Source organism: Castor canadensis, chromosome 5, assembly GCF_047511655.1.
Source record: "Castor canadensis chromosome 5, mCasCan1.hap1v2, whole genome shotgun sequence".
NCBI classification, from domain to species: domain Eukaryota; kingdom Metazoa; phylum Chordata; class Mammalia; order Rodentia; family Castoridae; genus Castor; species Castor canadensis.
Genome location: NC_133390.1, coordinates 85,625,880 through 85,641,136, shown reverse-complemented (window position 1 = coordinate 85,641,136; position 15,257 = coordinate 85,625,880). Strand labels below are relative to the sequence as shown.

The window sequence follows — 15,257 nt, the reverse complement described above, 5'->3', positions numbered from 1 at the left end:
GAGTGGGAGCTCTGGGCCCCGAGGGAGAGGATCGGGGTGGAGGGGGGACGAGGCGTGGAGGGGTCGGCGGCGAGGGATCAGGCGGCGTCCGGCAGGGGCTCCGACTCGCCGAGGTGCGGCTTCGTACGGGGGTTAGGGAGGGACAGAGTCAGAGGGGACCCCAGGCTCAAGAGCCCGGCAGGTGGGAAGGGGCCCTTTTTGCAGGTGGGAGGGGTCCCCGGCAAGGGACACTGGGGCAGGGCTGTGGGCAAACAGCCCTCTCTGCCTGACCTCGGTTGGCGTCCCGGACTGTCTGGCAGATGGTGGAGTACAAACGGGCCACGCTTCGGGATGAAGACGCACCCGAGACCCCCGTAGAGGGCGGGGCCTCCCCGGACGCAGTGGAGGTGGGCAAGGGGGTTCCCCCTTTCTCACCAGGCCCCAGCCCTAGCATGACGCCTGGCAAACCCAGGAGCTCTGGGCTGTTCTGAAGGGTTACTGACCCCATCTTCGCTCGATCTCTTCTGGACTATGGTGAGGCGATCCTAAGCCATGACGTTGCACAAAAAGTCAGGCTCAGGGCTCAACTCTGCCTGCCTCATTGCCCCTGGGCCCCAAGTTAGCTCCAATAGCCTGTTTTACTCCATGGCTCTGGAAACTGCCTGTGCCTTCACCCTCTCAGAACACTTCCGTAATCTTGCATCCCTGCCCTCCAGCTCAATCGAGCTCCATCTCCGTGTTTCCCAGGTGGGATTCCGAAAGAGGACAAGACAACTCTTTGGCTTGCATACCCAGCTGGAGCTGATCTTGGCAGGTGTCTCTCTACTGCTGGCTACACTGCTTCTGGGCTGCCTGTTGGCCCTAGGGGTTCAGTACTACAGAGGTAGGTGGGCCCACACCTTTCATCTGTCGTTATACCTGTGGGGGCTCTGAAGCCTGAAGGGCCTCTCAGATTTTCTCTTGCTGGGTTCCTGTGGCTCATGCCTGTAATCCTAGCTACTCAGGAGTCAGAGATCAGGAAGATTGTGGTTCAAAGCCAGCCAGGGCAAATAGTGTGAGAAACCCTATCTCAAAAACAAACAAACAAAAAAAACCATCACAAAAAAAGGGCTGGTGGAATGGCTTAAGGTCCAAGCCCAGAGTTCAAACTCCAGTATGGCCAAAAAAACGTTTTTTTTTTTTTTTCTCCAGTTGGAAGTTATCTTAACTTCCTGCTGTCATAGCATTTCCAAAGAGTTTGCCTCTGACAGGCTGATAGTCTCATATCCTCTTCCATGTCCCCTGACACAGACCCATCCCACAGCACCTGCCTCACAGAGGCCTGCATTCGAGTGGCTGGAAAAATCCTGGAGTCTCTGGACCGAGGGGTGAGCCCCTGTGAAGACTTTTACCAGTTTTCCTGTGGAGGCTGGATTCGGAGGAACCCCCTACCTGATGGGCGTTCTCGCTGGAACACCTTCAACAGCCTCTGGGACCAGAACCAGGCCATACTGAAGCACCTGCTTGGTGAGTGGGGCTGTCAGGGAGGCGCTGTGCCAGTTAAGCTTTCTGTCCAGCACAGGGCCTGGCAATTAGGAGGTACTCAATAAGTGTTCATAAGTGAAGAAGTGAATGGATTGGTATTTGAACACTTTAGGAAAGAGAGCATGCAGAGAGCAGGGGGCTCATAAGAACTGGAGATAGGTTTGAGGGGGTAGATCTCTATCTGTACTGTTGAGGTGTGGTAGGCACCAGGGACCCTGAAGACTCATCTTTGGAGGGTCTCCATGGATAGGGGGAAGCCATGATTTGCTGTGTCAGCCTTGGGTCTACATTAGGAGGACTGCTCATTGAAATTGCAAGAGAGGGACAAAAGCAAAGGCCAGGACTTCCACTCAGCTGTTAATCTAATGGACACTTAACCATGTGTTCTACCCTACAGAGAACACCACCTTCAACTCCAGCAGTGAAGCCGAGAGGAAGACACAGCGCTTCTACATGTCCTGCCTACAAGTGGAACGCATTGAGGAGCTGGGCGCCCAGCCACTGCAGGACCTCATTGACAAAGCAAGAGCACAGATGGGCTGTGGGCAGGAGGAACAGGAGAGGGTGTGGTCCCAGAAAACTCTGGGACCCCTGTGCTAGAGGTTCCACTTATTTATCTGTACTCAGATCGGTGGTTGGAACATTACGGGGCCCTGGGACCAGAACAACTTCATGGAGGTGCTGAAGGCAGTAGCAGGGACCTACAGAGCCACCCCATTCTTCACCGTCTACATCAGTGCTGATTCTAAGAGTTCCAACAGCAATGTCATCCAGGTGGGAAGGGTGGGGAGAGAATCATTGACCTTTTGCTGAGCCCAGACTCCCCCCATTGCCCCTCCTCTATGACAGGCAGTCTGGGATGGTCCTCCCACCCTGAAAAGGAATTCAGAGTCTAGAAGGAAGGGAGACTCATTTTCTTTCATTGCTCTTGCAGGTGGACCAGTCTGGGCTTTTTCTGCCCTCTCGAGATTACTACTTAAACAAAACTGCCAATGAGAAAGTAAGGAGCATGCTCAGAACCCCGCCCCCACGTCCTTGCTAAGCTGGGTTGATGATCCCCTTGTACTTTTCTTTGTCCAGGGTCCAACTGGGGAAGGGGAGCCTGCCCTGTTGCCTAGTGAGCCAACTGCTCTTTCTTCCTTCCTCCTTCTTATTCTTCCAGGGAAACTTTTTTTTTTTGTGGTGTTGGGTATTGATACCTGCTAGACAAGCGTTCTACCACTGAGTACATCCCCAACAATTTTTAAATTTCTTTTTGTGGTGTTTGGAATTGAACCCAGGACCTCATGCATACTAGGCAAGTGCTCTGCCACTGAGCTATACCCCCAGTACCTGGAAAACATTTAATGGGCACCTACTACTGCATTGGCGCTCAGTGGGGGAATTCTGAGATGTAAGTTTCAGAGCAGGAAACTTTCAGTGGTGATGGCTTTGTGGGCCTATATAGCTGAGCACAAGGCTCAAAAGAGGATCTTAAAGACTCTCTATCCAGAAAACATTTTCTGAAGATTGCATCTGAGCGAGGCTCTGTAGAATACATAGGAGTAGATGAGGGCATGCTGGGCAGAGAGAACAGGTTAAACAAATATGGAAGATGCCAAGCACAGTGGGTCATACCTATAATCCTAGATACTGGGGAGGCTGAGATGGGGAGGATTGTGATTCAAGGCCAGCCTGGGCAAATAGTTCAAGAGATCCCATCTCCAAAAAAATAACCATAGCAAAATAGTCTGGAGGTGTAGCTCAAGTGGTAAAGTGCCTACTTTGCAACCATGAAGCCCTGAGTTCAATCCTCCCAGCTCTCCCCACCCCGGAAATAAAAGCATAGAAGAGAGATTTTGGACCATGGGAAGGGGTCTAGGTTGGCAAGATGGGAGTCTGGAAGGTTCAGGAACTAGTTATTGCCTCACTAAGGAGCTAATTCTATACCTCCCAGAGAGCCATGGCATGCTCCACAGGAAGGAGAGAGTGATGCACTGTGCAGTGCTTTGGGAAGCCTCCCTATGGAGGGTGAAGTATGTCTGCAGCCCTCCAGGCTCTGACTCAGTAAGGGCCCAGGCGAGGAAGCAACAGAGGGAATGTTAGAAAGCAGAGGCTACAAGAGATGTAATCAAGCTAGAATCAAAAGTTGTTGATGACTGGGTGTTAGAAGAGGGATGAGGTAAAGATGATTCAAGCTGTAAGATTGAGTAATGGTGGAATGGAGAATCAGGGGTGGCTGTAGGAAGCTTATGGTGTGTTGGGGAAGAGGAGACTGTGATGTCACAGGACAAGGAGTGATTATGGAGTCAGACCTGCTGCCTGGTGCAGAAGATTGACCTCCCTAAGGCTGTTTCCTCATCAGTAAAAGGGGAAGCATAGCCTTTACCTCCTGTGAGGTATGGGGGTGCAGCCTTATGCTCTTGTATGTGGCAGACACTTGGGGTGTGGAGTTTGAGGGACCTGGCACTTTCTGTAAGAGAGGTCATCGGCAGCTGTGGAAGTTGAGTGGAGTCTTGGAGAAAGGACAGTGTGAAGGGAGCCAGAGGCTCCAGGGGACATCTGCAAAACTCAGATGAAGATGTGGGACAGGTGGGAAAAAGGGTATGTCTTTTTAAAGCTGTATTTATTTTTACAGCAGTACTGGGGTTTGAACTCAGGGCCTCATGCTTGCTAGGCAGGTGCTCTACTATGTGAGCCACTCCGCCAGTCCCAGGGTATGTCTTTTAAGGGCAGCAGAGGAAAGAGCATCAGAGAAGACCACTACAACAGGACAACTTGGGGAGTCCTGTCCTTTGGGCATTCCTTTGCAAACATTTTCTGAGCATTTCTCAGCCAGACTCTCCTCTAGGCATGTGATGAACAAAACATTGCCACTGTCCTCTAAGTGGTAGAGAAGACATGAAATACTGGTGACATAGTGTCCCCAAAGTTGTTGGGACCATGATAGAGGAGAAGCATGGTCTTAACTGGGAATCAGCTGAGTGTCCCAATAGGGTAGGTGGCAGTGAAAGGAGGGCTCTGCATAGGGAGTAGCTTAGGCAAAGGCTCTGAGGGGAAGGGCAAATGGCCTATTGACATACTCCAGGAGAGAGAGAGTAGGAGGGGAGACTGGCCAGGTCCTTTTGCACAGTGATGTAGACCTGTTTTATATAAGAACATTCTGGCTCAGGTTTAGGATTTAGGGCTTCAGGCATGGCTCAAGTGTTGAGTGCTTGCCTAGAAAGCACAAGACCCTGAGTTCAAACCCTAGTATGGCCAAAAAATAAAAATAAAAAAATAGTAGTATAAAGTTGCTCTTCGTTAGAGAGGTTAATTTTTTTTTAAAGTTTAGGATTTAGTTTTCATTATCTTTTTATTTTATTTTATTTTGGTGGCACTGGGGTTGAATTCAGGGCCTTGCACTTGCTAGGCAGGTGCTCTACCACTTGAGCCACACCCCAGCCCAGCCCTAGAGTTTTTTTTTTTGAAACAGGGTCTCACCAGGTAGCTCATGTTGGCCTCAAACTTGCAATCCTCAGCTTCCTGAGTATAGAATGACAGGTGTGTACTACTATGCCCAGTGTTTATGCAACTTTTTTCTTCTTGCCTTATGGTAGATTAAACCCAGGACCTTGAGCATGCTAAGCAAGTGCTCTAACCACTGAGCTACACCCCCAGCCCATGCCCTTATGTTGCCCAGGCTGGTCTCAACTCCTGGACTCAAATGATCACCCTGCCTCAGCCTCCCAAGTGCTGGACCACCACACCTAGCAAGTGTAGGATTTATGCCAAACGAAATGGAAAGGGAGACTCCAAAGTGGTATGAACAGGTGTGTGATTTTGGTATTCACTGAGTCGGGAGGAGAGAATTTTGAGAACACAGGAAAGAACCACTCTCACAGTGCTTTGGAAAAGACAAGGGTTTGGCTCTCAGTGAGGCTCTTGTTGCCTTGGGTAGGAAGCCTTCTGCCAGGATCTAGGAGAGGGTGCAGCACAAAAGATTAATATGGGATAGAGACTAGAAGTACAGAAGGTTCAGGAAGGTTTCAGAGTAAGTCTTAAGCTGAGGGTAAGGACATAGCGAGAGGAAGTGATAATGTGAGGTGATTTGTCTGAGTAAACCATCCCTCTTAGGAGCTATGATGACTGGGGTTGGTACTCAAACCCCTTCTTCTGACAGCAGCAGCAAGAAAGAGGAGAGTGGGAAAAGAAGAAATTTTGCAGTACAAGGGATATATGCAGATATCCCTTGGATATCAAGGGATTTAAAACTTCTCAGTGAAATAGAAGAGGAGATGGCCTTTAGCAGTCAAGGGAGCCCATGTAGGGTTTCAGGTTGAGTGGGAAATGAAGGCAGGAGTGGTAGTACATGCCTGTAATCCCAGCACTCAGGAGACTGAGGCAGGAGGATTACAAATTCGAAGCCAGCCTGGAAAATATGGTATGACCTGTCTCAAAAAAAAAAAAAATTAGACAGTATCTATGGGAGGAGGGGCCGCAGGGGTTGGTGCTAAGCAGTTCTGAGGGTCCTTTTTGTGTTTCCTTCCCTTTCCTCAATAAATACTTATTGACCACCTACTATGTAGCAGATACTGTACTAGAGCCTGAGAATACAGCCTGGCCCTCATGGAGCCCAAGAGCCAGCTGGGCATGCAGTAACATGGGTTTGTGCTGGGCCCCAGTGATGTTCAGGCCCAAGCCACATCCTGACTCTGCCATGTGGTAGTGTGTGAGAGGAGCCAAGTTAGGCTATCTTTCCCAACTTGTTCCTCTATGTACAGTGGGATTAATATCCACTTTATGGAGTTGGGAGAAGGGGCTGGGAAGAAGATACATGATATGAAAAGCCCCTAGCAATCTGATCTGCTTACACATAAGTGCTTACTAAATATTTCTTTTCTGTGCTTTTCTCTCCCTTGGAGGCTATAAATTTGGGTGGTGGCAGAGAAAGCACAAATTTGAGGACTGGCAGAATGAGAGGTAGAAGGGACTTGATATGGGATTCAGTAAGCCATTCAAGTGAAGGCCTCTGGTCACTAGGGGACTAGGACAACTAGAAGGGCTTTAGGGAATGAGAAGGCAAAGCAGTATGGGAAACAGACCATCCATAGGACAAAAAACCAGTTGTGTGCTTAGCTCTGTTCAAGGCTTTTGGAATACAGTGGTGAACAGCTGTGGTAACTTGAACAGTGCTCTCCTGGGGGAAATAGATAAGTAAGTGTGCAGATGAATAAGCAAGACAGAGCATACAGTGGTAAGCACTGTGTCAGAAATGACACAGGGTCACACAGGAAGGCTTTCATAAAGAGCATCAAGCAGAAGAGACAGTGGACAGAACAGATCTCAGGCTTGGGCAGGACTTGCTGCTGAGGATAACTGGGACCTTCTTAGGTGCTCACTGCCTATCTGGACTACATGGAAGAGCTGGGGATGCTGCTGGGTGGAGGGCCAACCTCCACCCGAGAGCAGATGCAGCAAGTGCTGGAGCTGGAGGTGCAACTGGCCAACATCACAGTACCCCAGGACCAGCGGCGGGACGAGGAGAAGATCTATCACAAGATGAGCATCTCTGAGCTGCAGGTGGGGCAGCCATGGGGCTAGAAACATGTGGGAGAGGCCAGCCTTTGGCACCGACCCTCAGCTTCCCTTCACACCTCCTTCCTGAGACAGCCCACAGTGCTTCCTTATTTCCTTGCTTTTCTGAGCTTCCCAGCTGCACTGTTGCTTTCCTAGAAAGAAAACTGGTGACCATTTTAAGCCACTTCTCACAGGACCATCCTTTGGTCCCTTTCTTGTGGCCTGGAGATGCATGGAGAGATTGTGTTCAAAATTTATAACAACTTGGGGTGGGGAAAACGTATAACAACTTGATGATGTTCACAAATCAGAATATGTATGGCAGCATCTTCTACAGGCCCCTACTGTGCCAGTCCTTTGGGAGTTGGATCATGGAAGGGTTAGGGAATGGGGAGGTTCTGGAGGAGAGACCAGACACGTGGGAGGTGTTGGGGAGTGGTATTTTATCAACTGTTAAGAAAATATTTGAATATCTGTGCTCCAGCTGAATATCACACATGCTGGTTTTCGTTGTCATAGTAAGTGGTTGGGCTACCAGAATGAGGGGCGCTTAGGCCTGGAAAAGGGTTCATTACAGGAAGGAGTCGCCAAGCAGCCGGTAGCAGTTGCCATGGCAATGGGAAGGACTCCCAGGCTACAGCATATGGGGGGGGAGGGGTCTGTTGGAAGCCAAGTGAGCTGGCAAGAAGGGAAGCCTGAGGAATTTTTTTTTTTCTCTCTCAGGCTCTGGCGCCCTCCATGGACTGGCTTGAGTTTCTGTCTTTCTTGCTGTCACCCCTGGAGTTGGGTGACTCTGAGCCTGTGGTGGTGTATGGGACGGATTATTTGCAGCAGGTGTCAGAGCTCATCAATCGCACAGAACCAAGGTGGGAAGAGTCCAAGGTGAAGGGGTGGGACTCAGGGCTCTGTGGAGATCTCTGGCAGGGCCCAGGCAGATCTTTGGAAGGCCCTAAACCTTCCAAATATCAAATGAGAATGTCTTCTGGGCAGGGCTTCAGGGTGCCATTTGTGACTTCCATTCCCACACCTTGCTCAAAGCTGACTTCCCAGGGTGAGACAGGGACTCCAGGACAGCTTCCATATGTGCCTCTCAGGACTCCTGCTGCCTGCACCTTCTTGGGCACTGGTTAGGGGGAGGGAAAAGGTACCCCACCTGGCCTTTTCTTATTTTCTGGTGTGGACACCAGCATCCTGAACAATTACCTGATCTGGAACCTGGTACAGAAGACAACCTCGAGCTTGGACCAGCGCTTTGAGTCTGCACAGGAGAAGCTGCTGGAGACCCTTTATGGCACCAAGAAGGTGGGCTCTCTGCCTCCCCCTGCTCCACTTCTGACCCAACCTAGCTGGTGGTGATCACCTGCAGTGTGTCAGGCTTCACGGAATGCAGGTACATAGTGTGGAGCACAGAATTTGAAATCAAGCTCTCCTGGGTTCCAGTCCCAACTCCTTCATTTTTTTTCATTCATGTGGGACCTTAGGCATGTCACCCAGTTTCTCCAGCTCTCCATTTCCTGGTCTGTGAAGCAGGAATAGTTTGCGGGGCTGTTATGAGGATTAAGTGAGCTAATTTAAATGCCTGTGTTACACCTTATTCATGGTATAGTATAGGCACTCAGCTTTGATGATGGGAGTGCTGACAGTGAATAAATGCAGTTCTTCATTTCAACATGCTCCATTAAGTAGGAGGTGTGAACTTGTAAACAAACAAATTATATTTGGGAGTGGTAAGTGGCCACAATGAGTGAAACGCCTTCTTTGTGGTATAGGACAGAGATAAGACAGCACACTGTACCTGGGGAACCATGAGGGAGGCATCAGAAAAATTGTCTCTTAAGACAGTGCCATTTGAAGGATGAACTTCTCCAAGAGTGCAGGGAGAAGGGAATTTCAGGCAAAAGAAACAGCTCATATGAATTCCCAGAGGGTGGAAGGAGCTTGGTGGGTTTGCATTTGTTCTGGTAGGAGCTTGAGAACAGGACAAAAGAGAGGCTAAACTTCTAAAGGTGGGCATGGGGCATTTATCAAGGGATCTGGCTGTTGTATTAAGAAGTCTGCCTTGATTCTTTCACGGGAAAACAATAACACAGGTTATGTGTTAGATATTCTTTCTGGCATCTAAATGGATGGTGGAGAAGAGTGACGGGGGAGGAGGATGAAGGGGATGAGACACTCTATCAGTGTCCAGTCTCTTCAGTCAAGAGATGATAACATTGTAGGGCAGGGAAGTGGTGATGGGGTAGACAGAAGAGATGGTGAAGCAGAGCCAATAGAAACTAATGATAGAATCAATGTGGGTGCTGGGGGAAATGGAGGAAGTTTGGGTGACACCAGGGTTCTGTTTTGGGAGACTGATTAGACTTTAGTCTGAGTTGTGGAGCTGAGCAAAGAAACTTCAGGACTGTGATGGGGCCTTTTAGAAACATAAAAAAAGAGAAGAGTGCTAAGAATAGAGTGGATAGCACAGGTATTCCTACTGCTATTTTGCTGCTGGGATTAGTACAGTTTGAGATACTGCTCTACACTTTCCCTGGAGAGTAAGGGAGAGACAGCATACGAAGCCCAGGCCTCTGTTGTCCAAAACTGAGAAGGGCCGTCAGATTAGAGGATGGAACTATCTCTGGGGGCCTGGTTCTTTGTGCCTTTACAGTCCTGCACACCGAGGTGGCAGACCTGCATCTCCAACACGGATGATGCCCTTGGCTTCGCTTTGGGTTCCCTCTTTGTGAAGGCTACCTTTGACAGACAAAGCAAGGAAATTGTGAGTCTCCAGGCTTCTTCTGGCATTACCCTTTTCTTTATTTAAAATTCACTTTTCATAAAGGACTGGAGTCTGTGGCTCAAATAGTAGAACCAAATAGTTCTTTTGGGTGGCGAGGTTTATTTATTTATTTTTGGTTCTTTAAAGTTTTCTGTATTTTTCTAATTATTATTATTATTATTATTATTATTTACAATATTGGGGTTTGAATTCAGGTTTGAACTACACCTCGAGCCACTCCACCAACCCTTTGTTGTGATGGGTTTTTTCGAGATAGGGTCTCAAGAACAATTTGCCTGGGCTGGCTTTGAACCATGATCTTCCTGATCTCTGCCTCCTGACTAGCTAAAATTGCAGGCATGAGCCACTGGCACCTGGCTAAATTTTTAAATGATGAATTTATACTGTCTATATGAGTAGAAAAATAATATTTTTTATTTATTAGGAGATGATAGTTGATGTGCTTAAAGTATTATCCATATGGATATTTACGGCAGTGTTGTTTATAATAGGGAGAAATGAAACCAGCTTAAATGTCCTACCATGGGGTAAAGGAAAAATAATTTGCTGCGAGGATGGATTATGAGGAGACTTTAAATTGAAGATATATTTGTAAGTGAAAAAATGTAGGCTGCAATATATATGTTCACATATATATGTTATATAACACAATGCCATATTTTATAACAATTATCTATTTCATATGTATATCTGGGTGGAGGAAACACCATAAGTAGATAAGCAGAATGTTAAAAGAAGTTATCTAGCTGGGCATTGGTGGCTGTCACCTGTAATCCTACCTAATTGGTAGGCTGAGATCGGGAGAATTGTGGTTTGAGGCCAGACTGGGCAAATGCTTGTGAGACCCCCATCTCCAAAATGATCAGAACAAAATGGACTAGAGGTGTCGCTCAAGCAGTAGATCACCTGCTTTGCAAGTGTGAAGACCTGAGTTCAAGCTCCAGTCCCAAAACAAAAAAACAAACAAAAGCTATGTAGGCATGCTCCCAACTACTTGAGAGTCAGAGATCAGAAGGATCACCTTTTAGGGAGAACCCCCACACACACCCCATCTCAATCAGTAAACCAGGGTTGTTGGCATGTGTCTATGTCCTAGCTACTTAGGGGGCTATGGTTAGAAGGATCATGGTCGGGCTGGCCCTGGGCAAAAATGAGAGACCTTAACTGAAAAATGCCTTAAGCAAAAAGGACTGAGGGCATGGCTCAAGTGGTACAGCACCTGCCCTAGCAAGCTTGAGGCTCTTAGTTCAAAGCCCATACTAGCTGGGCATAGTGGTCACATCTGTAATCTCAGCACTTGGGTGGCTGAGGCATAAGGATCTTGAGTTTGAGGTTAGCCTGAGTTACATAGTGAGAACCTGTTTTGAAAAAAAAAAAAGTACTATTTTAAGTTATATTGATTTAATTAATATTGGCGATTAAAATGTTTAATTCATTAAAAAAAGCAACACACAGTGCCAGTACGCCAATACCTTCAGGAATGGTGCTTCCTTTTCACCCTCCCTAGATGTTCAGCCTTTTTCCAAGAGTCTGGACATTCCCATGGCTCCCTGGAGGGATAGGGATATCCCCTAGGGTCCATGGCAAAGCAGGGATCCACTAAAGTGCAGGAGGAGGCTAACTTGTGCCCCCCCACCCAGGCAGAGGGGATGATCAGTGAAATCCGGTCTGCTTTTGAGGAGGCCCTGGAGGAGCTGGTTTGGATGGATGAGAACACCCGGCAGGCAGCCAAGGAGAAAGTGAGTCATGTCTGGGGTTAGGGCGCCATCTTGAGGTGGGGATAGAGAATACAGTTTTGTTGGAAGCTGGGAAGGAAAACCCTTAGCCTGGTCTCTTCAGGCAGATGCCATCTATGATATGATTGGCTTCCCGGACTTCATCCTGGAGTCCAAAGAGCTGGATGATGTATATGATGGGGTGAGTACCTGTGCTCAGATCACTGACCTTTATCCCTGTGGGGGCACCGTTTTCTGGTCTCAGTAGTTAGGACTCAGGCTCCGGGAGGGAAGGAGGTGCATGTTGGTTCCTTTCAGAGGCAGATGCAAAAAACAAGCTTTGCTTAAGTGTTGGCTCTGTGCCAGGCTGGGGGCCAATGGCGGTGAAATGTAGTATTAATGAGCTATCAGGGATTTATAATCAAGCCTGAATCAAACCATGTTTCTACCCTAACTGTGTAACCTTGGACAAGACTTCTTTGGGCCTCAGTTTCTTCATCTGTAAAACAGTGATACTACTATGACCTATCTTAGCACCTGCAGCATAAGTACTTTTTAAAATATCAGCAATTATTTACTAGCTATTTCACTCCCAGTTTACAGTTGAAGAAACTGAGGCTTGGAGAGGGGGTAATTAGTAGCCAAGTTGGGGCTATTATCTTGTCGAACATGTTCTCGCTTGGTTTCTACCTCCCACCATTCCCATAGTATGAAGTCTCTGAAGATTCTTTCTTCCAAAACATGTTGAATCTCTACAACTTCTCTGCTAAGGTGATGGCTGACCAGCTCCGCAAGCCTCCCAGCCGAGACCAGTGAGAGTGGGAGGCCACAGACAGTGGGGCAGCAGGGGAGGTGGGCAAAGATTTGCAGGAGTGGGGCAAAGGGTGGCACTAGGTTCTCCTAGGAGGTAGGACAGGGCTGCTGGGCTGAGGGCACTTGGAGAGTACAGGGCCTCAGCCTCTTCTTCCTTCTCTAGGTGGAGCATGACCCCCCAGACAGTGAATGCCTATTACCTTCCAACCAAGAATGAAATCGTCTTCCCTGCTGGCATCTTGCAGGCCCCCTTCTATGCCCGCCATCACCCCAAGTGTGTCTGAGGCAGGAGGGGCTGGGTGCCGGGACCTGGGCCTGTGGGTGAGCTGGGAGCACAGCTGGAGACAGGGGATGCAGAAGTCCCCCTACCATGTTCTCACTCAGCATTCCTCACTACCAGGGCCCTGAACTTTGGTGGCATTGGTGTGGTAATGGGCCATGAGTTGACACATGCCTTTGATGATCAAGGTAGGGGCCCATGGTGCTGTCCCCTCCAGCCTAGAATTCCCAGTGTCTCTTGGAAGGCCTTGGGATGTTGGGGCAGACCCTGGGGCCCTGGAATCTATGACTAGGGTTGGTGGGAATGCTCCTGCCCTCAAGAGGTGAGCTGTCATTTTGGTAGGGTGCAAAAAATGTATGTTCTCCTAGGGCGTGAGTATGACAAGGAAGGGAACCTGCGGCCCTGGTGGCAGAATGAGTCCCTGGCAGCTTTCCGGAACCACACGGCCTGCATGGAGGAACAGTACAACCAGTATCAGGTCAACGGGGAGAGGCTCAATGGCCGTCAGACGCTAGGGGAGAACATTGCTGACAACGGGGGGCTTAAGGCTGCCTACAACGTGAGTGGTCAGGCAGGCCTCCAGTGGCCAAGGCCTATCGGCTTGGGTGGAGGGATATGGGGGAAGTGGGTAGGACCTAGTGGACTTGCTGCCCACTGTTCCTCCTTCCCACCCCAGGCTTATAAAACATGGCTGAGGAAGCATGGTGAGGAACAACAGCTGCCAGCTGTGGGGCTCACCAACCACCAGCTCTTCTTTGTGGGATTTGCCCAGGTATTGCCCTCAGGAAGAACTGGGGTGTGCTCCTCTCATCACTCCAGGGATGTCACCAGAAGTTGGAGTCATGCAGGAAAGGGGCTGGGGAATGGGGTGGAAGTTGATGTGTGGGAAGTGAGTGGGGAAGGCCTTGTGCCCAGAGCCCATGAAAGCTGCTGGAGAAGTGAGAAGTCTTTGGTAGTATTTTGCATATCTTAAATGGCAGGGCTGCCCACTTGATGGGGGAAGAGGTTGGAGCAGGCATGAATCCTCTCAATGTCCCTGTGGGGTAGTGTGGAGGAGGAAACTAAAGCTTAGGGACACAAAGCAGTTTGTTCAGGGCTGCACAGGAATAAAGTAAGTAGCAGAGCAAGGACTTAGGCAGGGCTTCCTCCAGGTACTTTGTACCACAGCAGGCAGCCCCAAGGGCTCTGCTTTTCCCTCAACCATGACCATGCTGGGCGACAGAATGTCCAGGCCTCTTTAGACAGGCTTCAAGGAATTTGGGAGGGAAGGTGTGTGCTGAGGGGCTGGCGGAACCCTCTTCATGTCCCTGAGGCCTCTTGAGCCCAGGGGCTCGGCCAGTGGTTGTTCATATCTCTAGGATAGCTCTGCTACAGCTGAAGCTATGGCCCAGATCCACACTAGACACCATATGTGCCCGTGTCTGTCCTGGTCCACAGGTGTGGTGCTCAGTCCGCACACCAGAGAGCTCTCATGAGGGGCTAGTGACCGACCCCCACAGCCCTGCCCGCTTCCGTGTGCTGGGCACTCTCTCCAACTCTCGTGACTTCCTGCGGCACTTCAGCTGCCCTGTCGGCTCTCCCATGAACCCAGGGCAGCTGTGTGAGGTGTGGTAGACCTGGGTCTGGAAGAAATGGCCTGCTGCCACCAGAGCCTGGGGCTTCCAGAATAGGAAAAAGCAAATGGACTGGGCTGGGTCCAGTCCCTCCACCCCACAGATGAGAGTCTATTACCCCCTCAACCACATCGTGCCTCTGCTTTGGGGGTGCCCCTGCCTCCAGCAGAGCCCCCGCCATTCACTGTGACATCCTTCTGTGTCGCCCTGCCTGGAGGGGGTCTGAGTGGAGGCACCAGTTCCCACAGGAAGGAGCCTGCTCACTCAGCTTGGGGGCCATATTGTGCCTGCCCCATTCTAAGTACAAAGACCCATGGCTGTGCCTCCTGGCTTCCCCCCAGGCTCCTTCAGTGCCCACGTGGGATGAGTGGGCTCAACTCCTTCCAGCCCTGACCTCAGGGGCTGCCCCTATCCTGTACTCCTTGTGCTGCTGCTCCTAGTACTGCTCCTCCCCACCTCATGGACAGACCGGCTGTGCTTGGCTCTTAGCAGAAAGCTGGGGCTTGACAAGCCTTCTTGGGGCCCAATTTCCCTGGGGTGAGAGGGCAAGCGTGTATGTGTAGAGTGCTGGTTCCTGTGTTTCAGGGCACAAGTCTCAGGGGATGACTGAGTCTCCCTGGACCAAACAGTAAAGCAGATAGTGCAGGGAAAAGGATGGACAGAGTTTATTTTTACAGAAAAGAGGGTGGGGAGGGTGTGGCCCTGTAGGACCGTTTGCCAATAAATAGACCCACATCAGTCAGCCTGTCTCTTCCTTCAGTCCTTTCTTCATATATTCATTTACTCATCTCACCAATATTTATCAAACAACTACCGTGTGCCAGGCATTCTTCCAGACACTCATTTACTCACTCATCAGATCCAGGGGACTGTTTGAAGCTCCGAGAAGACAGAGAAAGGGGCAGAGTGGAGGAATGGGATGCAGTTGAGTCTGGCTGGGCAGAGTTCATTTTCTGCTGTATAGCTGAAAGGATTTGCAGCTCCCCTCCACTGGTGCATGCAGCTGGCCTATC

At 49.6% G+C, this 15,257-nt stretch overlaps 1 protein-coding gene across 3 annotated transcripts in view; it reads left to right on the top strand.

The window, feature by feature from the left end:
* Positions 1 to 14,986, top strand: part of Ece2 (endothelin converting enzyme 2) — a 35,519-nt gene extending 20,533 nt beyond the window's left edge. For 2 of the 3 annotated variants that reach the window (XM_020175843.2, XM_020175848.2), the window contains 18 exons: positions 300 to 386; positions 727 to 862; positions 1,270 to 1,485; positions 1,901 to 2,025; positions 2,131 to 2,277; positions 2,438 to 2,503; positions 6,856 to 7,044; positions 7,765 to 7,907; positions 8,229 to 8,343; positions 9,692 to 9,802; positions 11,464 to 11,562; positions 11,663 to 11,740; positions 12,247 to 12,350; positions 12,515 to 12,625; positions 12,752 to 12,819; positions 13,000 to 13,190; positions 13,308 to 13,403; positions 14,069 to 14,986. In XM_020175843.2, coding sequence (XP_020031432.1) covers positions 300 to 386; positions 727 to 862; positions 1,270 to 1,485; positions 1,901 to 2,025; positions 2,131 to 2,277; positions 2,438 to 2,503; positions 6,856 to 7,044; positions 7,765 to 7,907; positions 8,229 to 8,343; positions 9,692 to 9,802; positions 11,464 to 11,562; positions 11,663 to 11,740; positions 12,247 to 12,350; positions 12,515 to 12,625; positions 12,752 to 12,819; positions 13,000 to 13,190; positions 13,308 to 13,403; positions 14,069 to 14,245 — 2,259 coding nt within the window. In that variant the 3' untranslated portion in view covers positions 14,246 to 14,986. The remainder of the gene's footprint in view (positions 1 to 299; positions 387 to 726; positions 863 to 1,269; positions 1,486 to 1,900; positions 2,026 to 2,130; positions 2,278 to 2,437; positions 2,504 to 6,855; positions 7,045 to 7,764; positions 7,908 to 8,228; positions 8,344 to 9,691; positions 9,803 to 11,463; positions 11,563 to 11,662; positions 11,741 to 12,246; positions 12,351 to 12,514; positions 12,626 to 12,751; positions 12,820 to 12,999; positions 13,191 to 13,307; positions 13,404 to 14,068) is intronic. The other variant, XM_020175849.2, reaches the window with a different exon arrangement.
* The last annotated feature ends 271 nt before the right edge of the window (positions 14,987 to 15,257 follow it).